At 39.1% G+C, this 26,220-nt stretch overlaps 1 protein-coding gene across 3 annotated transcripts in view; it reads left to right on the plus strand.

Moving 5' to 3' along the window:
- The first annotated feature begins 335 nt into the window (after positions 1-335).
- Positions 336-26,220, plus strand: part of klhl1 (kelch like family member 1) — a 206,788-nt gene continuing 180,903 nt past the window's right edge. The window contains exon 1 of one of the 3 annotated variants that reach the window (XM_062975583.1): positions 336-1,456. In XM_062975583.1, coding sequence (XP_062831653.1) covers positions 957-1,456 — 500 coding nt within the window. In that variant the 5' untranslated portion in view covers positions 336-956. The remainder of the gene's footprint in view (positions 1,457-26,220) is intronic. The other 2 variants (XM_003218649.4, XM_016992276.2) reach the window with 2 other exon arrangements.

Consider the following 26,220-nt stretch of genomic DNA (forward strand, 5'->3'; position numbering starts at 1 on the left):
TAAACTTCAGAGGACACTCATGGGGATTTGGTTAACCAGTGAAAATTCAGGGTTTTTTTTTTAACCTGAAAATTTTCGTATTTTAGGGTATTTTTCCCTAACAAGGATGAGTGGGTCTGAGGGACCATGGTGTTTAAAGTCCTGAGGGATGTAAAGAGGTGCAATAATGAGCATGTTCATGTGTTGATGCAGTTTCTTTTCTTGAGGGTGGGGGTGGGGGTATCCTGAATTTCCCTACCGAGTGTCGTTTGGCATCTCCTGTTGCCCAAGTCTCCTCTGAAACATCTGCATCCTTTATTGACAGGGCGGGAAAGGGAGGCGCTGAGGAGGCGGTGGCTAGGGGAGAAAGCGCCTCAGCTTTGACAGCTGCGCCTATGAGTGAATGTGGATGAGAGAGGAGCCACAAGACGCCCGCCTATGCAAGCCTATAAAAGCTGACTGGCTCTCGAAGGCTTTGGAAGGGGCTCTCCCTGGGGGCGCGCGCGGGACTGGGAACTTCAAGGGAGGGAAGGAAGGAAGGAAGGAAGGAAGGAAGGAAGGAAGGAAGGAAGGAAGGAAGGAAGGAAGGAAGGAAGGAAGGAAGGAAGGAAGGAGGAAGCTCCCTGCTCTGCGCGAGAGCTGAGCTGAGCTGAGCGGAGGGAGAGGAGAGGAGAGCTGCCTTCCCGCCTCGGCCCCAGTTAGAGCGGCGCGCGCTTCCCTCAGACGCCTTCTTCGGCGGGAGCCTCGCGCGCACCTCCTCCTCCTCCTGGCACCTCATCCTCACGCTGCCTCCTCTTCCCGCCTCGGCTTTGGCGGCTCCCTAACTCCCTCCCTGTCTCTCTCTCTCTCTCTCTCTCTGTCTTTTTCTTTCCCCCTCCTTTTCCCCTTTTGCCTTTTCCCTGCCGCTCTCCTCCCTCCCGCCCGCGCCTCTGCCATTTGCCTGCTTCCTCTTCAGCACCAACAGCAGCGGCGGCAGCATGTCGAACTCAAGCAGGAAGGACTTTGACGTGAAGCACATCTTGCGCCTCCGCTGGAAACTGTTCAGCCACCCAGCGGCGTCGGCGGGCGGCTGTTTGCAGCCGGACAGCAGCTTCGAGCACTGGGGCCCCAGCCAGAGCCGCCTCCTCAAGAGCCAGGAGAGGAGCGGCGGAGGCGCCTTCTGGAAGAGAGCCTCCTCTTCGTCCTCGTCGTCGTCCTCCTCTTCGTCGCCTCGCACCGCCTCGCCCCTGAACGGGACCTTGCTGCCGGCCACCCGGCTCCAGGCGCTGGCCGAGCAGCCGCCCCGCTCCGTCTTCTATGTGGAGTCCCTGGAGGAGGAGGAGGCGCCGGGGGAGTTCCCTCGCCAGGCGGAGAAGGCGCTGCTCCTGCGCCAGGTCAAGGCGGGAGGAGGAAGGCAGGAGCCCGCGCCTCTCCCCGATGGCGGAGGCGGCGAAGGAGGAGGCGGAGGCCGAGCAACAGGTGACGGGGCCGTCCACAGGTAACTATAACAAGGGACCTGCTCCCCACTCAACTCTCCCCCAGACTCCTTTCCGTGGGAAAACCCCTGCAAAGGCATCCCGATGCTGGTCTTCCTTGGGGAGGATTTCTCCCCCCCTCTCTCTGTCTCTCCCCCCCCCTCCCCCTCTGTGTCCCAGATTGATTAAGTTCTTGGTTTCTTTGGGGCTCATCACTAAGTAGAGCAGGCGTGGGCAAAGCTGGGCCCTCCAAGTGTTTTGGACTTCAATTCCCACCATTCCCCACATCCTCTGGTTCCTTCCTTTTCCCCCTCAGCTGCGGAAAAGGAAGGGGCCTGAGGCTGTGAGGAATGGTGGGAATTGAAGTCCAAAACACCTGGAGGGCCCAGCTTTGCCCATACCTGAAGTAGAGCAATGTTAGTTGGAACTCGAAGTCCAGCAGCACTGAAACCTGCAGTGGGTCAAAATACTTGGCCTAGGTGGCTGAGATAGGACTTGGCCTTTTGGAGTTAGGACACATGACTTTCCATCATTTGTATTTTTATTGTTTTTAATCAGGGAGTAGTGTGACTTTGTAATGTTATGTTGTCTGTTTATTGTTTCCGTATTGTTTTGCACTTTTTGTATTTTGCATTGACCACTTTGAGTGTTCCGTGAGCCGCCCCAAATCCCTCTGGTAGGATATAAATAAAAGTTTATTATTTATTTATTATTATTTACTTGCTCTTCACTAGGTAGCAAATATAAATATGTGAAGGGAAGTCATAAGGAGGAGGAAGCAAGCTTGTTTACTGCTTTTTAAAAGCTTTTTAGATTCAATGTGCATGCTTCTATGAGACTGTACCCCACTTATGCTGGTCCATGACCATAATAAAGATTTTGATTTGATTTGATTTGCCCTGGAGACTAGGAAGACCTTCCTAACTGTGAGAGCTGTTCAGCAGTGGGACTCTCTGCCCCGGAGTGTGGTAGAGGCTCCTTCTTTGGAGGCTTTTAAGCAGAGGCTGGATGGCCATCTGTCAGGTGTGCATTAAATGCGATTTTCCTGCTTCTTGGCAGGAGGTTGGACTGGATGGCCCATGAGGTCTCTTCCAGCTCTATAATTCTATGAAAAGTTCATTATAACAGAAAATGAAAGATGTAGACAATCTGAAGAGAAACCAATAATAGTAATAATAGTAGGATTTACAAATGTTTATACAAAAGGTTTATGAATATCCACACCTGAAATAAGTGTTAATAATTCGATTAAAATATATTAAGAAGCAACAATAAAATAATAATAATAAAATAATACAATTTTATTTCTAACCCACAGCGGGACTCAGGGCAGCTTCTAGAATACACAAAAACATGGCAGATAGTCAATGCCATACTATCAGTTACATTCAAAACATTTTAAAAACATGTTCACATGAATTAAAAACAGTGAAAATACTTTGGCTACAATGTGGAAAACAGCAAGTCGGGCATCAGTTGGTCATACTAAACAGTTAAAATCTGCATGAGCTATAAATTATATAATATTTTAAAAAGAATTTAAAAAATATCAAAATACTCAGAATATCCAAACAAATATGGTCAGGCTAGTTATATTCTAACAACTAACAGTTCCAAGTTATACACATGGGGGGCTTTATTACAAAACATTAATAAAAAGTTATAACACAAAGCACTCAAAGTCCAGTCAATGTTGTGCATCCCTTATCCAGGGTTCCAAAATCCGAAGTGGTCCAAAATTGTCTGCCTGCGACATTGAGCTTGATCTCTTTGGGTGTGAGGTGCATAGGCATCTCTCACCACATTTGGGCTTCACTCAGCAGCAAAAGTAAAGTAACTGAGTGACAAAAAAAGAACTCAAAGTACGGTAAAAGTTGAGCATACCTTAGCCAAAGATCTGAAATACTGCAAAATCATCTGTATGACCTTTATTTTGTTTTAGCGTGTATGGCTTTCACCTGACTCAGTAGCAAAATTAACATCATTGTTAGTCACTCTTGATATTGTTACAACCCTCAAAAGTCCAATTGAGGCTGAGCTGAGTGCTGAAATCTGAAATGCTCCAAAATTGGATTTCATGTAGACTTGGGGCCCTCCTCCAAAATGTCTCACCTATATGCAAGTGCTGTACAATTCAAAGAAATCAGAAGTACAGAAGTACAGAACACTTCAAATCCAAGACATTTTGGAAAAACTATCTCATGATGCATGTGCAAGTATTCCACACACCCCCCCTCCAAAGTTAGAAATACAGAACACTTCTGGTCCCCAGCATTTCAGATAAAAGGCACAAGTTTGCCCGGCGCTTCTTACATGGACTGTTGGTATCGTGACTGAGGCAGCAGTTTTTCCTAAGTTCACTTCCTTGGCACGAACAGGCAGATGCTGGTATATGCATGGGGAATCTAAACTCTGTGGGAGTCCCTCACAGGTAACTGCACTCAAACACTTGCAGAGTTATGGTGGGCTATGCTCAGTGGGGCATAGCCTGCTGTGTGTGCATAGTGTAGCAGCCTTCCCTGCTTTGCAATCAGTAGAATGTGTACAAACCAGTCAACAAGAATAGAAACTGGCTCTGAATTCCAGTGAGTTTAAAGAGAAGGATTTGAATGCATACTTAACCTTGATGAAGTTCAACATTTACTTTGCTTTGACTGAGATGTGGCTTTAGCCATCAGATTTCTGGAGTTACCTTCATGATTAAGGGTAGAAGAAGTGTTTTCTCTGCAAATTCTGTTTCAAATGCACTTTAGAGATACAGTGAGGAATATATCACAATCTAAGGAATCTAAACTAAAACTAGACAGATGCCAGACCCATGATGTAGAAAACTTTATACTTAGTGCTGTTTGTGTCCTTTTTAGTGGTATAGCCAGTATTCATTGCCTAAGAAAACACTATGAAATTCATGAGGTTGCCATAAGTGGACTGGTAGTTTGAAGGGCACACACACATATATTTCTATTGTGGTTCTAAACTCTGCATGAACATTTGTGCCTACTAGTCCCTTTTGTGAAGGTTAACATTTAAGGTAGATATGCTACAAACTGACTGAAGCTATATATTTTAAAGTACAATTAGGCGAGAGTTACATGTGTAATTCATCCCTATTTGTGAGCTAGGTGACTTCAAAGTGTTTAGCTTTGCCTGAACTGTGCCTGTTTTGATTTCTGGGGCCACTTATTTCTCCCCTCTTTGACACTTAGTCTTTGAAATCAGGCCTTGTAGGCTTCTCCCAGGAAAGGTCTAAATAGCAGAACTCATAGGCAAAAGTTCAGGTAGCTAGTGTGAAACCAATTTCTCTCCATTCATCATTCATGCAATTTTAAGGAAAAATATATGATGCCTTAAGTTCAATTTTAGTTAAGCTCAAGTGAAACCTTGCACCATAATTTGCTTCAATGTTCTGGGAAAGAGGAAGTAATAGTAAACGGTAAGTGAAGGAAGACTTGTATTTAAAATATTAAAAATTTCCCAAAACTTGGAAGAGTTACCTTTTTGGATCCCAAACTCCTCAGTATCTGAAACGACATAGCCACCTGTTTCCTAGGGAATATAGTAGGTATTACATATTAGTAGACATTTGGGCAGATTGAACTTCACAATCTCTCATCAAACAGAAATGAAAACAACGCTTTTCTAAAAAGTCTCCACATACACATGTACATACACATCTGGTTGCCAAAACCATAAACAATTCCATCATTTGATCAGAATGGTTGAGCTTGAACTTGTTCCATTGGACAAGTACATTTATTGAATACTATGTTTGCCATAAAATCCAGCAAATTATTAAAAGCCTTTGATTCCTAAGCCTTGTCATTTGTAATCTGGGGTTAATTAGGTTATCATATTAAAAATAATAGCATTAGCAATTAACAGTGGCTTTGGAACAAAACTTGAGTATTCTGTTGCTCTGTTAGAATCATAACATTTCTGCAATTTGCAGACACTTTGCTACTTATTTCCTAATACAATACTATGTATCTTACTACGGTATGACACAAATAGCACTTATTTGACTTACCTCATGAATACATTTTTGGTTGAACTCCACAAGTCATTGCACTAATATCCATGAACTCTTTACATTTTGTCTGATACTTTTGTTTGCATTTCCTTTTTCTATGACATGCTGATGATAGAGATATCTGATTTCCTTTTGGTTTGCAAGACAAATAGAAGAAATTCTATGTTTTATCTTGCTAGTTATTTTAATTTGACTCAGTTTATTTTAGTTTTAGAATAACTCAATGTCAAATAAGGGGTGGAGAATGGACAAGTGTCAGTAAGTCATGTTAAGCACATTTAAATCTATTGTTTTCAGTGGCAAAGTAAAACCTACACTTAGTTCTCTCACATTCAAATAACAGGAAATTAAAGATACTGAAATTTAGGTGGGAAACCAAAAGTTTAAACCAGCATTTCTCAAACTATGCTCCTCTGGGTGCTTTGTACTTCAATTCCTAACAACTGGTAAGATGGCTAGAATTTCTGGGCGCTGACATCCAAAATACCTGGAGGAACCCAGTTTGAGAAACATTGGTTTAAACAAATAAGAAAAATGGCTTCAGGTTCCTCAGTGCCATTTTCAGCTGTTAACCTTTAAAGCTGATTTGTCCATTATGATTTTTCAGTCATTATTGAACTGGATTTTGCCAGGTATGGCTTGTATACATTCATTTTTACACTTCCCGTAGTAATGTACAAGTGCATTGTTGGGAGCTTGTTTCCTAGATGTTATGGTGTTAATCATAGCCCTAGGGTTATCTGCATCCTTGATAAAGTGTGGACAGATTGTTATTGTTAGTATCCAATTATTATTATCTTTTTAGTTTTCAGTTCTTATCTTTCAATGATTTAAGATAAAAAAAATATTTTTCTTCAAAAGGCTAAGGACACAAACTTGAAAATGCTGAGCTCCTTGAAGTTAAAAACCATGTATGCTACTACTTTCATTGGAAAGCTTTTTGCATCTTCCCAAGGACTCTATAGAATTCAGTTGTCTTCACTCTGAAGGCAGAATGAGGAGAAATCTGTGTTACCTCATTTCACCTTTATATTGAGGCAGCTATTCGTGCTGCAGTTTCGCTTAAATAAAAATAATGTTTAAATCAGCCAGGAGGAAAGTTATTGTAAATTTACAGATAGTAATTCAGAGTAGAAGGTGCTGAAACCAAAGGAAACATATTACTCAAACATATGGAAATATTTTAGCGCTTCCTTTTGCTTTGCTGTGCTTTATGTGCAGAAACAGAAATATGAAATAATGTTGTTGGTAAGAGAATGAGTCCTTCCCTTCCCACGATAACAAAACACCATTCTCTTTTTGCTTCTCCATACAGAATTAGTTATTGGAACATGTCTGACTGGGAGACAAATAACTTGCCACAAAACCAAGAGCTCACCTAAGCAGTTATGAACCTGCTATAAGTCTTGTAATATATGATTTGGTTTTCAAGATAAAACCACAGTTTCAACAGCAAATCCAGTTTCCCAGGCATGTGTTTCTTTGTATGGACCTCTTCACATGTCTGGCGGCAGGAGGCTGTGCTGCGCCACTCTGCCGCAAGGCGTGGGGAATCCAGTGCCCCATGCCTTGCCTCATCCGCCAGAAGGGCAATCATATGTGGGGAAGTGTGGAGCGTGTGGCTTTCCCCCATAGATTGAGCAACATGGGAAGCCTCCCGTGTTACCTGGGTGACAGTGGTACACTGGTTCCCACCCCTGCACCATGGAGCTGGCATGACATTGTGTGGAGAGAGCTGGCTCAGCGGGTGGCCAGGACTAAATCAGTGTTTGCTGCCAAATCTAGCCCCATATGATGAGGTTGTATATATGACTGGAACAGAGGGTGAGGGGTCACAGGTACTTTCAAAATGAAGCTAGATACTAAACATGTTGGTTTCCCTCAGCAACTCTTTTTTTCTGACACTTTTCAGCACTTTTGCAGAAAATGTGTTGTGGAACCTAGAAACATGTAACAAGAAGTTACAGATGAAGACAGTACATGAAAAACTGGTACTCATACCCCATATTGTGGTTTTTCCCTTGCAAGAGGGACTAATGTATGAAATGTGTGTGTGCGCTGCCCTATGTATAAACTATAGCCATTGCTTTCATTGAGAAGACAGAAATGATGGTTTGCTATCTGCCAAGAAAAGAAACACTCTGGTGAGGGTGCAGGTGGGAATCTGTATGAGATTGCTAGTCTACTCACGTGAGTAGACTGCTTAGGCAAGCAGTTATTTCTGCATATAATGATATATGCATCAGTTTCAGGGCAGTGGAGCTGGAAGGCTGAATTCATACAGTTTGACTTTTTTATTAGAAAATTTTACAGGTATTCATTTATTTTTCATATTTTGGGAGCATCAGATCATTGGTAACTGTGGCAGTGATTTTGTGAAATGGAAGAAGAAGAGAAGGTGAGAGAATGGCTTCCTTTGGATTATTTAGTTCAGCCATGTTTGAAAGATTTGAATGTAGAGGAATTTTTTCAGGCAGAGATATTTAGATAATCAATATGTTTTTACAGCTAATAACTACATACATGGATAAAACTCCAGTAGTGTAAAGTCCTATGATTTCTAAAGGTGAGATCTATGTATTCACTTGACTGGCATCACTGAAGTTTTAAAATCATGTTTTAGAACTTATTTCTGGGTGAACATGGATAGAGGTGTGTGATCTCAGTATGCTTATATCACTTCCGTGGTGTACTGAAATCAAAGCAAATGTGTTGAATGGATTGTATGTTTGGGGTCTGGCTGGGGCCTGTTAAGATCTGGCAAGGCTAAATACACCATCCCAAAAATGGAACCTGAAAACTGCATTAAGGAGGTGAAGAATTTTATAAACTGTGGCAAGAAAGGTGCTGATGAGCACTGAGAACTTTGGGTGCAAACATAAATAGTCAAAGACAATTGCTCTTTACATAAAAGAAGTTAAACAACGTATCTGTTCCAGAATTGATGAGGCTCCAGCGGGTCTGAGCTGAATGACGGAGGTTATCTAAACAACCAAATCATGGATAACCAAAAGCTCTATATAAGAGCATTTTTGACAGTGTGCCAGATCTGCAGGGAGCAGCTTTGTCTACCCACCTCTCTTCTCCCAGCAGCAGGCCTGAATGGAGAAGGGATGGTGAGTATGGATGGTGAATGTTGGAGTAAATGTGATGTTTCACCTTTGTCTGTGTAACCAATATAGGTATTTATAAAACCAGTAGTGGGTCTCTGTCTACATCTTTCTCTGAAAATGCCTGACATACTCTGTCCCACTGAAAACAGATTAAAGAACCCTTGTAAGGTTCAAAAAGTATTCATGACACAAAGACTCAGATAAGATCAAATCACATTTTTTAATTATTTTTCAATTTGTATGGCTCTGTCACCATTAATGCTAAAACTGAAGATGAATAATAGGGTTTTTTTCCAGAGTGTGAAAAGATACATTGAACCATACACTTCTGACACACTGTTATTGCTGCTGTTTTCAAAAACCCAACAACCCATTTGATGAAAAAGAACATTTAGACATAAATCATTATGCTTCACATTCATGATGTATTTAATATAACCTCTTTAGTATTATTCCATGGGTGGACTCCAAAAGGGGGCCTAGACAAAGAAGGCTAGTCCATTTTATGGGGGAAGTTAAAGGAGGAAAACCATTTCCACCATTTTTGTTGGTTATCCCCCACCCCTTTCCCATGCATAATCGAGGGTTGTTTCCACAACAGTGACATGGGCGGGGAAAATAACTGAGCCTATTCCCAAGGTCCTCCTCTGGGGGTTGGACTGGATGACCTGTGAGGTCTCTTCCAACTCTACGATTCTATGATTCTATGATTTTATGATAATCAACTAACTGTAATGTTTACAATGGAGAAAGTGCTGTTGGCTCAGGTTGAATGTCAACAGGAAAATATTATATGAGGGAAAGGTGGGATTTCCTATATCCTGTGTTTTTGTACTGAACCACATCAGAGTTCCACTCATGGCATTCATGTATTAAGAAAGTGTTATTTATTGTTGTATGTTTTAACATTGACTTTGACTTATGGTGACCTTTTTGAACAAGAGACTTCCAAGAAACCTTCTGACAAATTGCCCTGGTTAGGTCTTGCAAATTCAGGGATTTGGCTTTCTTGATTGAAGCAATCTTTTTGTAGTCTTTTCCAATGGATTGTGATTAGTCCCAAAAACCCTATTTTTAAACTTGCTGTTATCACCACCTGTAGTTGGGCCTCAGATTGTACCCTGTTTCCCCTAAAATAAGACATCCCCAGAAAATAAGACCTAGTAGAGGTTTTGCTGAATTGCTAAATATAAGGCCTCCACCGAAAGTAAGACCTAGCAAAGTTTTTGTTTGGAAGCATGCCCGCCGAACAGAACACCAGAGCATGCAGGATTGGTAAATGTACGTATCATAGAATGTTGTACATGGAAATAATGGTAGTAACAAGAAATTATTAATGGGATTCACAGTTTGTCTGGTTATGCTGGTTTGTAATGACAACTTCTGTACAGTATATAATAAATCTTCATTTTTTGTTCAAAATTAAATGTGAATTCTTCTTCATGGAAAACTAAGACATCACCTGAAAATAAGACCTAGCACATCTTTGGGAGCAAAAATTAATATAAGACACTGTCTTATTTTCGGGGAAACACGGTATGTGTGAACAATTTGTTTATTTCCAGTTATTATTCTGCAACACTTCTCAGCCATCTCCCACCAACCTTATTCCAAAGGAAAAGTTATGGCTATATTTTAGTTTTCACTTTTCTTTTAAAATATGGCAGGCTGAAGCTTAAATGACTAAGAAAATGAAATCAAAATTTTCTGTGGCCCTTATTCCCTTTGTAGATGTACAAGGCAAACATACCTTTGCTTTGTCATACCTTGTCAGTGCCTTAAAATTAATATCTTTGTATTTACTTGGAGTGGAAATGAATTTGTAGGAACAATCCCCTTTTGTTGAAGTGCTAGTGAGCTCCCTCAGCTTTCCACAAGTTTTCTGATAGGTTCTCCTTCAGGTCATCATAAATCAGGTACAATTTGAAGGCACACAACAAGAACACGTATGTGCATGTGTATGTGTGTTTGTAGAAAGAGGGGGGAGAGATTTCTCTACAAAGCATTTCTATTTTAAATACTTTGTATGTTTTGAAAAGTTTGATATATGTTAATATCTTTGTTGGTTTCACAGCAGTTGCTCATCTAATACACAAAGTAACTGTGTATGCATCTGGAGAGTAGAATGAGGTAACACTGATAGAGTAGATAGTACCACTGGGTTGAAGGAGCAGAGAAGAGAGGCCACCTCCTTGCTTTAGCTCAGTTTCTTTCAAATTTTTGACAAATTGTAATTGCATAATCTGCTCTGTATCTTTTCTTGTTGTTAATTAGCGACTGTAGCAGCATTTTTAGATAAACACATACTGCAATTACTTTTTGGTTGGATATCTAGTCTTTAAATAAAATATAGTATGTTAAATATTTCAATACAGTCATATATCTAGAGAGTGTAGTCTGGCTAAGAAAGACAGCCATTAGAGGAGAATTAGCGTGACACAAATTACTTCATAATTTGCAATACTTTTGATTGTGGAAGAAAAACAACAATATTTTTGTCACAAACTTTTATTATGTTTATCACTGAAACAGGTTATTTCAGAGCAGCATTTGAAGAAAAAGTGCTAATAGAAACATAATAGATGGTAAACTTCCTAATAATATTCAGATTGAAAAGGGAACACTTAATATGATGTTAGGAATACAAATATTTGCAAAATGTAGTTAATAAAACCTGCTTTATGTCAAAGCTTGTTTTGATCCAGTTAGGAGCTGGTCTGATGTAGCCACATTACAGTGCAAAGCTGTACTGCACTGTAAAGGAATATGTCCCTTAGAGACATATCTCTTTGGAGCCCTATGGGACATACTCACATATTTGGTTAACATGCTGATTAAGTAATTAAATGATTGATTAATTGATTAATTAATTGATTATTTGATTAATTAATGCTGATTAATGCATCTGCATTGTAGAATGAATGCAGTTTGACATCTCTTTAACTACCATGGCTTAATGCCATGGCATCAGGGAGGTCTTTAGCCTTCTCTGCCAAATAAGAGACTGTTTCTGTCTTCCATTTGTTTAGAGTGACATTGAATCTGGAATCCTGATATGTACTCACTTAACAATCCAAAGCCTTAAATCAAATCTGCTCCATGACTAACTATTAAAAGTGGAAAAAGATAAAAACTAGTCCTGAGTGGAGAATACACTAAACAAACCACAGAGTGCTCCAGGCTTTAGGTACACTCGTGAGGCAGAGTAGTCAAATGGGAGTGATCGAGCATCATGCATCTACATTATTGCTCATTCCTGAGAAACTAGAACTCTTATGATGTGCAGAGACAGCCATTGTTTGAAGTTCATTCTTGCTGTTGCCTATTCCAGATGGTTTTTCATGGGGAAGAAGGAACTTCAGTAATCTAAGACCCCTTCTACACTGCCATATAATCTAGATTGTCAAATCAAATAATCCACATTATCTGCTTTGAACTGGATTATATGAGTCTACACTGCCATATAATCCAGTTCAAAACAGATAATCTGAATTTTATATGACAGTGTAGAAGAAGCCTAAAGTATATTAATCTGGATAATCCTTGATCCTTTTGTTTTGTGGAAGTTGGTAACAACTTAAGTTTACAACAATATCTAAAATTTCATTATTGGCTAGATTTTCTGTGGCTATCACTCTGCCATGACTAAAAAACTGTGCACTTTGTCCTCCACATTCTGATTTGTACATTGTATGAGACATTTCTGTCTAGCAAAACAAGCACTCATATTTATTAATAAACCAAAATTAAAATGGCTGAGCCTTGAATATACACTTTTAGAGAGTAGGGAGAACACTTTTATGTTACCTATATCTTTTGCTCTGTTTTTCTATATTGGCTATAATATTCAAACTATATAAACATTTTCAATGTGGTCAATGTTGGCATTATGTAGGTTTGCTGTCTTTTGATTTGGTTTATATTTGAGTACATAAGTTTATACCATACATTTTTCAAATTTTAAAAACACTCACTTGGACAAGTCTTTAATAATACAACTATTTATACAGGCTTAATATTCTACTGAAGAGAGAATAAGGGCTGTTCTGTTGAAATCCTTTTTGTTTTCACTTGGATTCAATTACAGAGGAAAGGTTTGGGATACTTCATGTATTTCGTCTGGAACTCACTGATAATTGTACAAAAATAATTTTATGGAGACTACACTTGTATTTTATTGCTTCAAATTATTACAAATAAACCTGAATTGTCTTTGTCATGCAGTAGAACTGAACCAGCTCAACGTTATGAGAGTCCACATTTCTTTTGATACTATAGTTGCCGTGTATTTCTTTTTTCTACTACAGTGTTCCCTCACTTATCGCGGGGGTTAGGTTCCAGGCCTGTCCGCGAAAAGTGAAAAACTGTGAAGTAGCAGAACTATATTTATTTTAATAAATATAGCCTCCTTCTCTCCCTCCCTCCCTCCCTCCCTCCCTCCCTCTTTTAATGTACTGTATTCCTTGTTGTTCCTGAGGCAATGAGGCCCAGGCAGGGTGGGCCGGATGGAAAAATTCGCGAAACATCGAATCCGCAGAAAGCGAACCGCAAAGTAGCGAGGGAACACTGTATTTCTTCTCTTTCTTTTACTTCAAATAAATAAGATTGCATTGTTCTTTCACATTATTATAGTAATAACCCAGCTGTAGTAACCTTTTCCTTAAAAATATTTTTAAAACAAAGATGCTTAGGAATTGCGTTTTAAATGTCTCTTCCAAATCCTAAAACTCATAAGGAAGTAAAAATACAGCTAAGCTTGATTTTGACCATATATCTAATTATCCATTTAGCTGCTAGGTGTAGGTGTCATCTTATAAATGAGAAACTTCAGCCATATACACTTACCAATGCAGTTGCACATACATATGGCTTCTGAGTTTTTATGCCCACCACCAATGCTAGCAGGTTGCCTGGATGTGTCTTTTCTTGTTGGAATAATTTTTTTATTATTCAGAATGTAAGTTGCAATAGAAAAAGAAAGACAAAAATGACATTTTATGTGGTAGATGACCATCTCAGATGCATAAGTTGCAATGGTTGACTGGCTGATAGAACATGGATCAGGAACCATGTATATTTGTGACAGCATATCTAGTTGTTGTGCTGGCATACTGCTCGTACAGTAGTGCCATAACATTTTTTGCAAAACTTCATTGGTACCATTTGCCCCAGCTTCAATTTGTTTTATGACTCAATAAAATCTTGGATATACCTTAGTTTGATTCAATTTTGATTCTGCCTTTCCATGCCATTGAAGCCAGAATGATTAAATGTGGATCATGCCATAAATCTTATTCCTTCACTATACATTTTTCTAATACCAGGTTTGAAATTTTATTGTATTTTCTCAAATAAAAAAGTAATCCAATCCTAAAATGTCCCACATACATTCAAGGCTAAATAATTGGGGTTTATGCATATGGTAACAGTATGATGGCCATAATAAATCCTGTGACAGATTGCCCTGTAAACTGATCTTAAGCAGTATCATTTTTTGTTGTTATTAATTTGGCCACTACATGCAGATAATTTTGAAAAATCGGATTTAACTTTCTAACAGCATAATTACAAAATATGGGTGGTGGAGGGAGAAAAGGAGGAAGAGAAAAATAGGAGGGAATGCATAGGATATGAACATGGACTAGAAACGTCTGTGAGACAAAAAATTACACTTTTCTGAAATTGAAAATACACAATTCATGCACAGCTCAGTCAGTAAGATCTGATTACTTAAGGATATAAAAATTCAACTTTAGAGTACAAGTCTTTTAGCAATAGTAGGAGCATGCATTCAACCATATTGTCTGTCAGTTCACTTCCATTTAAATATACACATTCTAGAGAATCTACATTTGAATCAACATATTCCATTTTTTTCCAATTTATAATTAATACGTTGGAAAGTATTCTACTAGAATGGAGTAACAACTGATTCTACCCACAAGGAATCACACGGAAATATTACCTACCAACAAAAATAGTTCATGGTATACATTGAAATATGGAAAATTCATGAATTTTTTCCCAAAGATTGCACCTTTAAAAAAAAAAACAAAAAAAATGGGACCACAAAATGTCTACTGTGTTCACTAGCTAATTTCTAAAAAATAAATCTGAGCAATATATGTTATTATACCTAAAGAATATAATGTATGTTACTCATTTCATTTTACATAATTTAATTATTACAAATGTACTTAATTTGTGTGATTTCTATTCATGCAGATCAAGAGATATTTTAGCAAGCAGTGGATACAAATTCATTTTAATGAGTTGAGTCAAATCTCAGGGAAGAAATATCCCCAAATACGTAATAGCTTCTGGACATCAGTGAAATTGCCAATTGGTAGAAAGCTATGATGCACTAGTTCCAACAGGCAAGGCCTCAGATTTAGACCATAAGGGTTCCAGGTGTTTTGCAGTAGGTCCTGCACTTTTGTGGTGGTCAGTGGCACAGCACTCCCCGAAAATAAACAAAATTCTGCAATTCCTCCAGAGGTTCATGTATCAGCCAAAATGGCATTTGTGATGTCATTATTTTGGCCAATATATAGCAATAAATAAACAAATTGAGTATTCGTGGAGCATCTGGGGGCTGTGGAAGGGTGTTTACATAGGTGTTCAATCATATTGATAAACTTTTGACAAACCTTTCAAGTGGAAATCATCTGAAAATTGCACCAGTTTGGGGAGGGGGGAACATAGAGCTTTAGGGAACTCTTTACATGCCCTTTCTGGCTATACTGTTGCAAAAGGGAAGGTGCATGGGGCGGGTCATGGTGCATCATGCACCCTCCCTCCTCCCATCATCACATGGAGGGGGTGAGAGGGTGTGTTGGCATTCTTTCCCTCCCCCTATCAGATGGCAGAAAGGGTGGCAATTCATGGCAATGCACATTGCCTTGCCATCCTTTCCTCCATCACATGGAAAAATGGGGAGGAACCCAAAATACACTTTCATCTAGTCATGGAGGAAGCCCCTTTCAGTGCTTCCCCTCGACTTTGGGACAAAAGTGGACCTGGCCTGCCATGCATTGTGTGATAGCACACTGCAGTCTCCGTCCTTGTCACGAAACAAAGTGGCAAAATGTGGCAGAAATGTCCCATGTGAAGAGATGGAAATAATTGATGGGTTGGGATGCGTTCTTGAGACAGGCTGTGTACTCTCCTAGTTCACTATCACTAAAGTTTTCCTGTGTATTGAGCCAGAAAGATGCCATCTGAGTTTTCTAAGGTAGGTGTGATAGTCTTCCTACATCCACTGAAAAATAAATTTAGCAATCCAGAAATGTCAAGTAAGCCCCCATTACTGCATACAGTAATTGCCACCCTCACTGGATTACCTGACATTCCCCTATGATTTAAACTATAAGGAAAAATAAGGGAATACGTGTGTGTGTGTGTGTGTGTGTGTGTACATACATGTGTGTTTGCATGCACACAAGTAGTTTAAACAATTTTTGAAGGATAAAAGAAATCCACATGGGTGAGCATAATCTGATGAATTCAGTGTCAGTGTGTATATATTGTAAAGAAACGGCAAGCATGGAAGGAGACTGAGCAGTGAAGGATATCTGTTCTAAGTAACAGAAGAATGTGGACATCCAATAGACTGAATTACTGCTCATGAGAGAAGGCAAAAAGAGAGATAAAATATTAAGATGCCCAAGTCTGTGGAACTCCCTCCCCAGTGACATTCGACAGGCCCCATCCCTTTTGGGGTTCAGAAAAAAACTAAAGACCTGGCTATGTACGCAGGCATTTGAAGAATAAGCATGTGTTGGCTTCAACGCGGTCTGAATTACGGCTCTTGTATAAGGTCTGGTGGATGAATGGCATAAGCACTTTGCATTGTTTTAAACTTTGTATATTGCATTTTATGACTGTTTTAACTGTTTTAACGTTTTAGTTCATTGTATATCAGTGTAACGGCATCAATTGACACTTGTAAGCCGCCCTGAGTCCCCTCGGGTGAGAAGGGCGGGGTATAAATAATTGAAATAAATAAATAAATAAATAAGTCTGTCTGTCAGTAGTACTGGGGTGCTGGTCACATTCTAACATGGTCAGATGCTTTCAGAAATCTTAACAGGAAAATGAGAACTAGGCAGGCTAAATTGCTTCTTATTAATATACATGTTTGACTATGAATATGAATAGTTAAAGCGAAGTAGAAAATATGATATAGAACATTTCAGTTTTGATACTTCAAGATATGAAATCCAGTAACCATTCCAGTATTGTTAATTGTTGGGGGGGAGCACAGGTTCCTGCCTAGCTCAGATGTGATCCTGGGGCAGCCCTGGAGCCATTGAGTTAGTTCTGCTAAAGAAACAGCAGTGCTGCCCAGAATAAAATTTCATGGAATTCAGGAACAAAAAATAGAATGCAATTCTGTAGAGCAGTGCCTTGGATCCGAGAATGTGACACAACTCCAAGAGCTTGTTACCCTGAAATAATTAAACAGAATACTGTCAGTGTGGACCATGGCTGAGATCAAAGAAGAGCAATGCAGAGTGGTGATGGTCAGGTCCAGCAACAATGGGAAAGGACGTTGTAGGGACAGAGAATGAGGAGGTAGTGGCTCCTTCTCCACTGCCATATAATCCAGATTATCAAATTAGATAATCCATATTATCTGCTTTGAACTGGATTATAGAGGCTATACTACCAGATAATACAGTTGAAAGCAAATGATCTGGATTTTATATGACAGTGTTTGTATTCTTGCTAGAAAACCTCACCAACTACACCTGGTGTTCTCTTGGAAGAAAAGGTCCGTACACTAAACCTTTTGGTTAAATTACTTCAGTGCATCAGAAAACAGGAGATAGTAGAATTGATCCTTCAGAATCAGCATGAGGAAACTGCTAAAGAACAATGAAATGGCTTGTAACAGTAAAGAGAAATCCTGGAAGACAGTCACTGTTAAACAATCATTTACTTTTTAATGATAGCAGCAGTGAAGATGCTCAAATAAAACACTCAGCAACAAGGGACACTATATACCAAGGAAGGAGTCAAGATAACCATCAATCACAATGAGAATAAAAAGAACAGTTCTGCTGGTATGCTGTCTTCCTGGTGCAAATATCTGGGATAGAAAATGCAGTTCAATACCTCTTTTTCTTTATTCAAGAGGGAACCAAAAACATTTGAGCATATTCCCTCTGACTATGAAGAGGTTTGAAGCCCAGGTGGTATTCTAATCAATTCTACCAGTGAAGGACAGAGGATTACAGAGAGAATGGAAGATTTTAAATGTAGAGGACATATAGATAGGAAAGATTTGGCGTCTGGGACCAGATTCTTCATCTTAGACAGAGGTCTTACCGGACTACATCTTATGAAGACTGAGAAGAATGTTCTTGGTCATAACATGGCATGGGAGCCTTAAATTAAATCCTTGAGGGGTTGGAGATGATAGCTCATACATCAACTCCAAGGCAATTTCTTAACACAAGAATTTTAGAGAATCTGAAGGAGAAAAAGGGATCCAAATCAAAACGGACATTAACTTTATAGATGAAAACAAACACAGCTTCAGATATTAAGGCTGTGCAAAAAGTTGTTTGTACCTCATATGTCAGATCTGTTTCATAAGATTTGTACATATGATGTGATATTAAGAAACACTGACTGATGGGGAAGTGCTAACATATCACAGTGAAAAGGTGAAATGACACAATACCTATTTTGCTACATCCCTCCCCCCCCCCCAAAAAAAAAGTGAATTGTGTGCTTCCATCCATAGGAAGCATACATAGCAGACCTTGTCAAGGGATCTGGATTGCAAATCAAGATTGATAGGGAGGCAGTCAGGAATCATAAGTTTAAATCTGCATGGTTAGATTATCTGTATCCCAGAGTACTGAAGGAACTTGCTGATGTACTCTCTAAACCTCTTGTCATTATTTCTGAATAATCTTGGAAAACAGGTGAGGTGCTAAACAACTAGAAAACAGCAAGCACCATCCCTTTCTTCAAAACAGGCAAAAAAGAAGAACCAGGATACTTCACATTCTTTGAAATTAATGGAATTACCATTTTTACAGGTGACTTGAAGGCACATATATGCAAACAAAAAAGTTATATTGGAGAAGAAACAAAAAAGATCAAAAATTCTTCCACCCGCAAAAATGTCTTCCAGAAAAAAACTGTTCTCCATATGTTTTCCCCATTCCCCCCTTCACATTTCTGTCTTAGTATAAATTCAGTAATCACTGAAATTTATGCACAGTTTCTTCTTCTAGTTAGTCTCAAATGTTTTATTGGATTAAAAAATCTTTTTATGTTAAAACCAATTTTTCTGAACATAATTTATGTCTGTTTTAACATGCCTTTACACTACCCAGGAAGCATTATGTTATTCAGTGTTGAGTAATTCAGAGTAATTAAGGAACAAGCCTGATGTTGTGGTTTGGGTATTGAACAAGGAATTTTGGGGACCAAGGTTCTATAGAAACCCAGTGGGTGACCCTGGGCAAGTCATACTCTGTCTGCCTAAGAGGATGGCAAACACCATCAAATTAATCCTGCTAGCAAAACCATGTGTTGGCTTTGTCCTCAGTTCACTATAAATCAGAAATAACTTCAAGGCACAGAACAAAAGTAAAACAGCTTATTTGTATTTTGGTAATTCTATTTTAACCGGGATTTTTTCACATTATCAGATTTTATGATGTTATTGCTGTTCTGCTTGAAAAATGAATTTAATCTTTTTCAATTAAGCAATTATATAAACAATAATTACATTATATTTGGTACTAGCTTGGATACCCAGAGATGGCCAGGTTTTTTGAAAGGGGCATTGTTGTTTTTTGATGTTATGAACGGACCCATTAGAAATTAGTGAAGATTCATGGCTGATGGTGTTAGCAATAGTCTCTGGATGTGGGTGAAGGTACTGCAAATCACATCATTTGTGGTCCATCCTCCCTCAAATCCCACCAGGGGTCTGTGTCCCAAGTTGGGTCCAGTTCCGTCATTTGTGGGAGTTTCAGTGGTCTGTGGAAACGGATGTAGGTACTGCAGATCTCATCACCCCTGCTTCATTCTCCCCTAAACCACACCAGGATGTGAAGTGGGTCATGGGGGTGTTGTGTCCCAATCTTGGTGCAGGTCCATCATTCATGGGGATCACAGTGGTCTCTGGTGGTGGGTGAAGGTACTGACACCATGGTTCATCATCCCCCAAACTGGACCAGGACGTTAAGCGCATCGTAGGAAGTCTGTGTCTCAAGTTTGATTCTGTTCTGTCATTCCTGGGGGACGTAATGGTGTATGGAAGTGGGAGCCAAAGTGTGTGAAGATGCAGCAAATCCCATTGTCCATGGTCCATCCCCCTCCAAACCTCACCAGGATCCAAAGTGAGTCATGGGGGTTCTGTGTCCCAAGTTTGATCCATATCCATGGTTGATGGTCTGCAGAAGTGGGAGCCAAAGTGGATGAATGTACAACAAATCCCATCGCCCATAGTCCATCCTTCCCCAAACCTCACCAGGACCCAAGTGAGTCATGGGAAGTCTGTTTCCCAAGTTGAGTCCAAGTCCATCATTCGTCGGGGTTGCAGCAGTCTCTGGAATTGGGTGAAGGTACTGTAAATCCCATCATCTGTGGTCCATTTTTCTCCAAACCTCACCAGGATGTAAAGTGAGTCAAGGAGGGGGGGGGGGGTCGTCTGTGTGTCAAGTTTGGTCTAGCTCCGTCATCTGTGGGGGTCCCAGTGGTCTCTGGAAGTTGGAGCTCCGGCCAGAAAAATATGTCACTGCACCCCCCGCCTGCCTGCCACACTGCTGCATACATACAAACAAACATTTACTTTTATTATATACTAGCTTGTGTACCCGGCGATGCTTGGGTTAGGTAACCTGTAATGGTATTTATTAGAAAAAATAGAGTGTTTGCCTTTTTAAATGAATGAACCCATTAGAAAATGTATAAGGATCTGGGTGAACTACAGTTCTCAAACTCATGGGTCAGTCTTCCTCAGATCCTGCCAGTATTCAAAGTTGGCCACATTGGGTCTGTGTACCAAGCTGGGTCCAGATCTGTTGTCAGCTGGGTTCAATGCCCTCTGGATGCGGGTGAATTTAAACTAGGACTGTTTGATAAGCAAGAAAACATGCTACAAGGTGAAAATAATTTTTTTAAAGAATGAGATGGAAATAATATACCGAAGAATGATATAAAAGAGATGAAAGGATGATAGATTCAAAGACATACCATTTGAAGATGAATATTTACCCTGTGTCTTCGTTACAGTTATGTGAGGTGAGTCATTCTTCCCATTTTATAGACAAGGTTAAAAATCTGGGATATGGGCTTTCAAGGCTATTTCATTAAATAAAGTCTGAAACAGACTTTAAACAAGATGACACTATTTCTCATAATACATTTATACAATACGTCTCAACGTAGATTATTACCTAGAACCAGAGATTTAAAAACCAAAAGAGATGCAGTTTTAAATAATGAGGAGTCTACAGGGATATTCTATAGATGTGTTTTATTTTTATATCATCATGGTAGAAAATCCTGCAGATCTATTTACCTGAGGAGCTGTGGTGGCACACTGGGTTAAATTCTTGCTGGCTGAACTGCAGACTTGAAGGCTGGCGTTTCAAATCTGCGAGATGGGGTGAGCTCCCGTCTGTCAGCCCTAGCTTATACGGGGACATGAGAGAAGCCCCCTGCAGGATGGTAACACATCTGGACATTCCTTGCGCAACGTCTTTGAAGATGACTAATTCTCTCACACCAGAAGCAACTTGCCTCAATTCGCTTCTGACATGATATTTTTTTTTCTTGAAAATACATATTCTGACATTGTTATACTTTTAAATAATCAAAATCACTGAGCAGATCCACTCTGAATCTATAGCTGATGGGCAGTGATAAATTCATCTATAGCTAATAAATAAATAAGCAAACTGAAGTTTTTTTAAAAAAAACACACACATTTTTTATTAGATGAAATATTAACCATTTTAATGCTTTCTTCTCTGTGACTAGAAAACCTTCAAAACATTCCAATTCAGCAGATGGATTCTGTGAGCCAAATTAAAGTTTTGTTCTCAAATTTAAAATTTTATAAGGTTTAAGTTTATAAAATTTTAACTTTGAGGTTGAAGGTTTTTTAAAAAAATAAAAAGCAACCATATATATATGCCAGAATGGGAAATGAACACTTAACCAAAATGTTAAACACAGCTTCCTTCACTTTCTGATAAAATCATTAAAAGATTAAAACAAAGAAGATGGAAGCTTGCCACTCGCATAGGTACAAATGTTTGTCAAAAATCCTGACAAGGGAAAATGAAACATTGGCCATGTTTGAAGATCTGTAGCTGAAATAATTATGAGAAATCCATAGGTTGCAATGATTGAATATCAATAACATTTACACGGACAAGAATTCTAGGGGAGTTCAAAGATTATACAGTACACAGTCTAATTTTACTATCGCCCTGGCACTTCTTACAATGGAACCTTGACTTAAGAGTGTCCTGACATTAAAGCATTTTGAGTGAAGAACGAACCCTTGGCCTGGGTTTCACTTTGACATACGAGCATCATTCTGAATTAGAGCTAGCAAGAGAGTACAGGCTTTAGGACTTCAAGGGAGACGCCTCTGTGCCACTTGCCTCTGGGCCTCATGCTCTTGTCCACTTTGGGAGATTGCTGTCTGTTTCGCTCTTATCCACTTTAGGAGATTGCTTTCTGCTTTGCTCTTGTCCACTTTGAGGAACTTTGGGTTAGTTGATTTTGTTTAGTTTTTATTCTTGGTATGTTTGATTTCATGAAGAGAGAGAGGGAGGCTGGAATAAGCACAGTATGAGGAAAATTATGCTTCTGCCTTTTCACTTTGCTTTATGATTCCTTGCCACAACTTTGTACTTCTACCATTTTAAAGTTGATATTTCCATGTGAATTTGTGGGTTTTGCCTTGCAGTTACATTGACCAACACACTTTTTGTTGCCTCAAGTGTGCTTCCTTGCCACAACTTTGTGCTTTTACCATTTTAAAGTTGATCTTTCTTTTTTATTGTTCCATGTGAATGTGCATTTATACATTATTTATTATTTATAAAGTACATTTTCTCATTTAAAAACACGTAACACAAAAAAAGGGGGGGGAATTCAGGAGCCAAAATGGATAATGTGAAAATTCACTTTCAGATAAGAGCAATTTGAGTTAAGAGCTCAGTCATAGAATGAATTAAATTTAACTCAAGGTATCACTGTATATTTGTTTTTCAGTTCATTCAGTGTTGGTTTGCAATGAATATACAATTGGTTCCTCTGAGCGGCAATATATCTCTTTCTGCTAAGACTTAAAAATTCTTCATGTTTTATTTTATGCATTTTCTGCAACACCCATACTGAATAGCTGGATATTTTGTGATTTTTAAAAATACTGTACAATAAAGAGTTAAGACAGGTGCAATATGAGAGGTAACTAAACTGTGAATGTGTGACTTCCAAGGCATCCTGCATAATAAAGCATACTGGTATTTACCATCTTTATTATTCAGAAGGAAGTCATGCATCTGGAAGCTGTCTCTTGTTGCAGTGATTTTGGATGCTTGAGTGCTACATCCTTTTCTCTCTAACAGTTCTCCTTAATGGGCATCTAGTTTATAAGTAGTAGAACACAAAATGAACAAAAGTGAATATTAAGGGGTACTTGGCCAAAATCATTTTAGTGGACTATGCTGATGTAGAGAGCCAGCAGGAGAAAAAGTCCATTAGTGTAGCAGCCATAAGAGAAATACAGCAGGGGAGTAACTGGCTGCTCAGAGCTAGCAGATCTTTTCTTCCCTATCACAACTCTGTAACCCTGTCAAAAATCCACCTGTTAATAGAGCACACAAACAACATTTTAGACAGAAAGTACAAAGCAATTACATTTTTGCTCACTACAAACATGAAAAGTTAGAATTGTTTTGTCCAAATTCTGTAGAATCTCCCTCTCTCATCTATCTCCAGCTACAACTATATAGCTATCCTGTAATAAAAAGTTAACATTTGTATGTATGTATGCGTTGGGTTGTGTGGTGGGCAGTGCAGCAATGTATTTTTCTGTTTAGGGCTCTGACTTCCAGAGACCAGTGCAACCGCCACGAATGACGGACCTGGACCAAACTTAGAACACAGACCCCCCCATGAAGCACTTTTCATCCTGATGAGGTTTGGGGGAGGCCCAGTCCAAGCAACAAAATAAATTAGCAAATGGGGCATTTTTGCCCTGTGTGAAGAGGTCCTTAATGTAGTTTGACATCACTTTAATTCTTGCAGGCCAGTGCTATGGAATCCTGGGATTTGTAGTTTGGTGAGGTAGCAGCACTCTGGCAGAGAAACTAAAGACTTTGTAAAATTACTACTCCTGGGATTTCCCAGCATGGAGGCAAGGCAGTTAAGGAGATATAAAACTGCATTAATTTGATTGTGGTGATGCATCCTTCATTTCTCCATTTTCATTTAGTTCAATAGATTTGCCTTTTCCTTATGTAGTCAAAATAGCACATCTTTTTCTTTCAAATTTAGGTAAAATAAAAGCTTCGAAGAAATCTCTAGATGGTACCGAATGTTTGTTTATATAATATCCTTATATCCTCTTCTATTTTTTATTATCTTTGGTTAAAACAAACAAATAGATTCAGTAAAAAGACTTCAAAAACATAATAGATTGGATTAAAAAACTAGCTAGAGGATTATACAATCAGAACTAATTACCTCTTCAGAAATAATATGTCAAAAAAACCCCAAATAAATTCTGAAATTACTTGACGTTTTAAATCTAATTCAGTAGATAGTTCTAATTGGAGAAGAACCAATGAATCACTGGAAATATGGGAATTCAGCATTCATGTAAATTCTGTTCATGTAGTGGGCTTTTTCTATTCGGGACTATTACATGGATTTGATTGAAATAATAATAATAATAATAATAATAATAATAATAATAATAATAATAATAATAATAATAACAACAACAACAACAACAACAACAATAACAACAATAACAACTACTTTATTTTTATACCCCGCCTCCATCTCCACGAGGGGACTCAGGGCAGCTTACATGGGGCCAAGCCCAGAAGATTACAGTCACTGTAAATAAAACACATCCAAATATAAGTAAATCCAATGAAACATAATAAAATCATCAAAATAAAGCACAATTGGTCATTTTATGAGCACAAGTTCATAAATGTACTGGGCCAATGTAAGTGCATAGAGTGAGGAATGTAAACTAGAAAAGAAGTAAGTGACCCGAACTGTTTTCATTGGTAAGGGGCTTGGGATGAGGTAAACATAGGGGCTGTTTCCAGCTGAAGTAGTAGCGTAAAGTGCAATAGATATGTTATCATTAATTACCAGTATGAACCATATCTTTTTGTCTGAGGCCTCATGTACACTGCCATATAAAATCTGGATTTTCTGCTTTGAACTGCATTATATGGTAGTGTAGATTAATAATATGTAAAGCAGATTATCTGGATTTTATATTATTGTTTATATGGCAGTGTAGATAGGGCCTGAGAAAATAATAGAATCATAGAGTTGGAAGAGACTACAAGGGTCATCCAGTCCAACCCCCTGCCATGCAGGAACACAGAATCGAAGCACCCCAACAAAAGACCATCTAACCTCTTCTTTAAAACCTCCAGAGAAGGAAACTACCACACTCTGGGCCCTTCTGCATAGGCCCAAAACCTGCAGCCCATCACGGATTGATCTGAGATTCTCCAGGTTAACCCTGAGTAATCCAGAGTAAACTGGGATTTCCCAGTTTATGTCGCACCTCAGGTTAGTTTCACCTTGCTAAAGACACCAAGCCACATACAGGAAGTAGTATTTTATAGTTTATTTAGAAAATAGGCAAAAGATAGTTCATAAAAAGGTAAAAGTTCAGTTCCAAAAGAGAGGTACAAAACAAGGCTGAAAGCAATAAGTCCATAGAAACATAGAGCATAAAACAAAGTCCTTTTCATAGAAGCCAAAAGTCCCAGCAAACAGAATATATCCACGAGATATTACAGGAAAGCAAACTTGGCACAGAAAGCAGACTTGCTGCTAGATCAAGTTATGGAGCTGCATTGACAGAGATCTCTCTACCAGCAGACTGTTTTAAAAGCATGACATAAAGGCATTCCTTTGCCTTTTGACCTATCGTTCATTAGCTATGCGAAGACTTCTCCACAACCCTCTAAATTCCAGTCTTGTAGCCCAATCGAGATCCTCAGAGTCAAGGCCACTGAGCTCATTACTCTGCTTCCTGCACCTGAAATTCCTCATTAGAAACAACATTATGATTTATTCCCAAGGGACTAACTCCCTGCTCTTCATTTCCCACAGCCAGAACGCTCCTATAATTCCCAGCATCAGAGTCATCTTCAAATTCATCCTGAATCCCATCATTATGCACATATAACCCAGAATCCTCATCAGAGTCACACAAAGGCAAAGGCTGAGTCACAACAGTTTACTCTGGATTAATTTGACACCTGCAAAGACCTGGACCTTAAGATAAGATCGTTGTAGGTTCTGAGTCTGTGGGGATTGACTCCTGGGACTGCTTCTGCAGTTCTGGGGGTCAACCCCCACATCCATCCCTGTTCTTTGCGCCCCTGGAGCC

This window comes from Anolis carolinensis, chromosome 3 (genome assembly GCF_035594765.1).
Source record: "Anolis carolinensis isolate JA03-04 chromosome 3, rAnoCar3.1.pri, whole genome shotgun sequence".
Taxonomy (NCBI): Eukaryota; Metazoa; Chordata; class Lepidosauria; order Squamata; family Dactyloidae; genus Anolis; species Anolis carolinensis.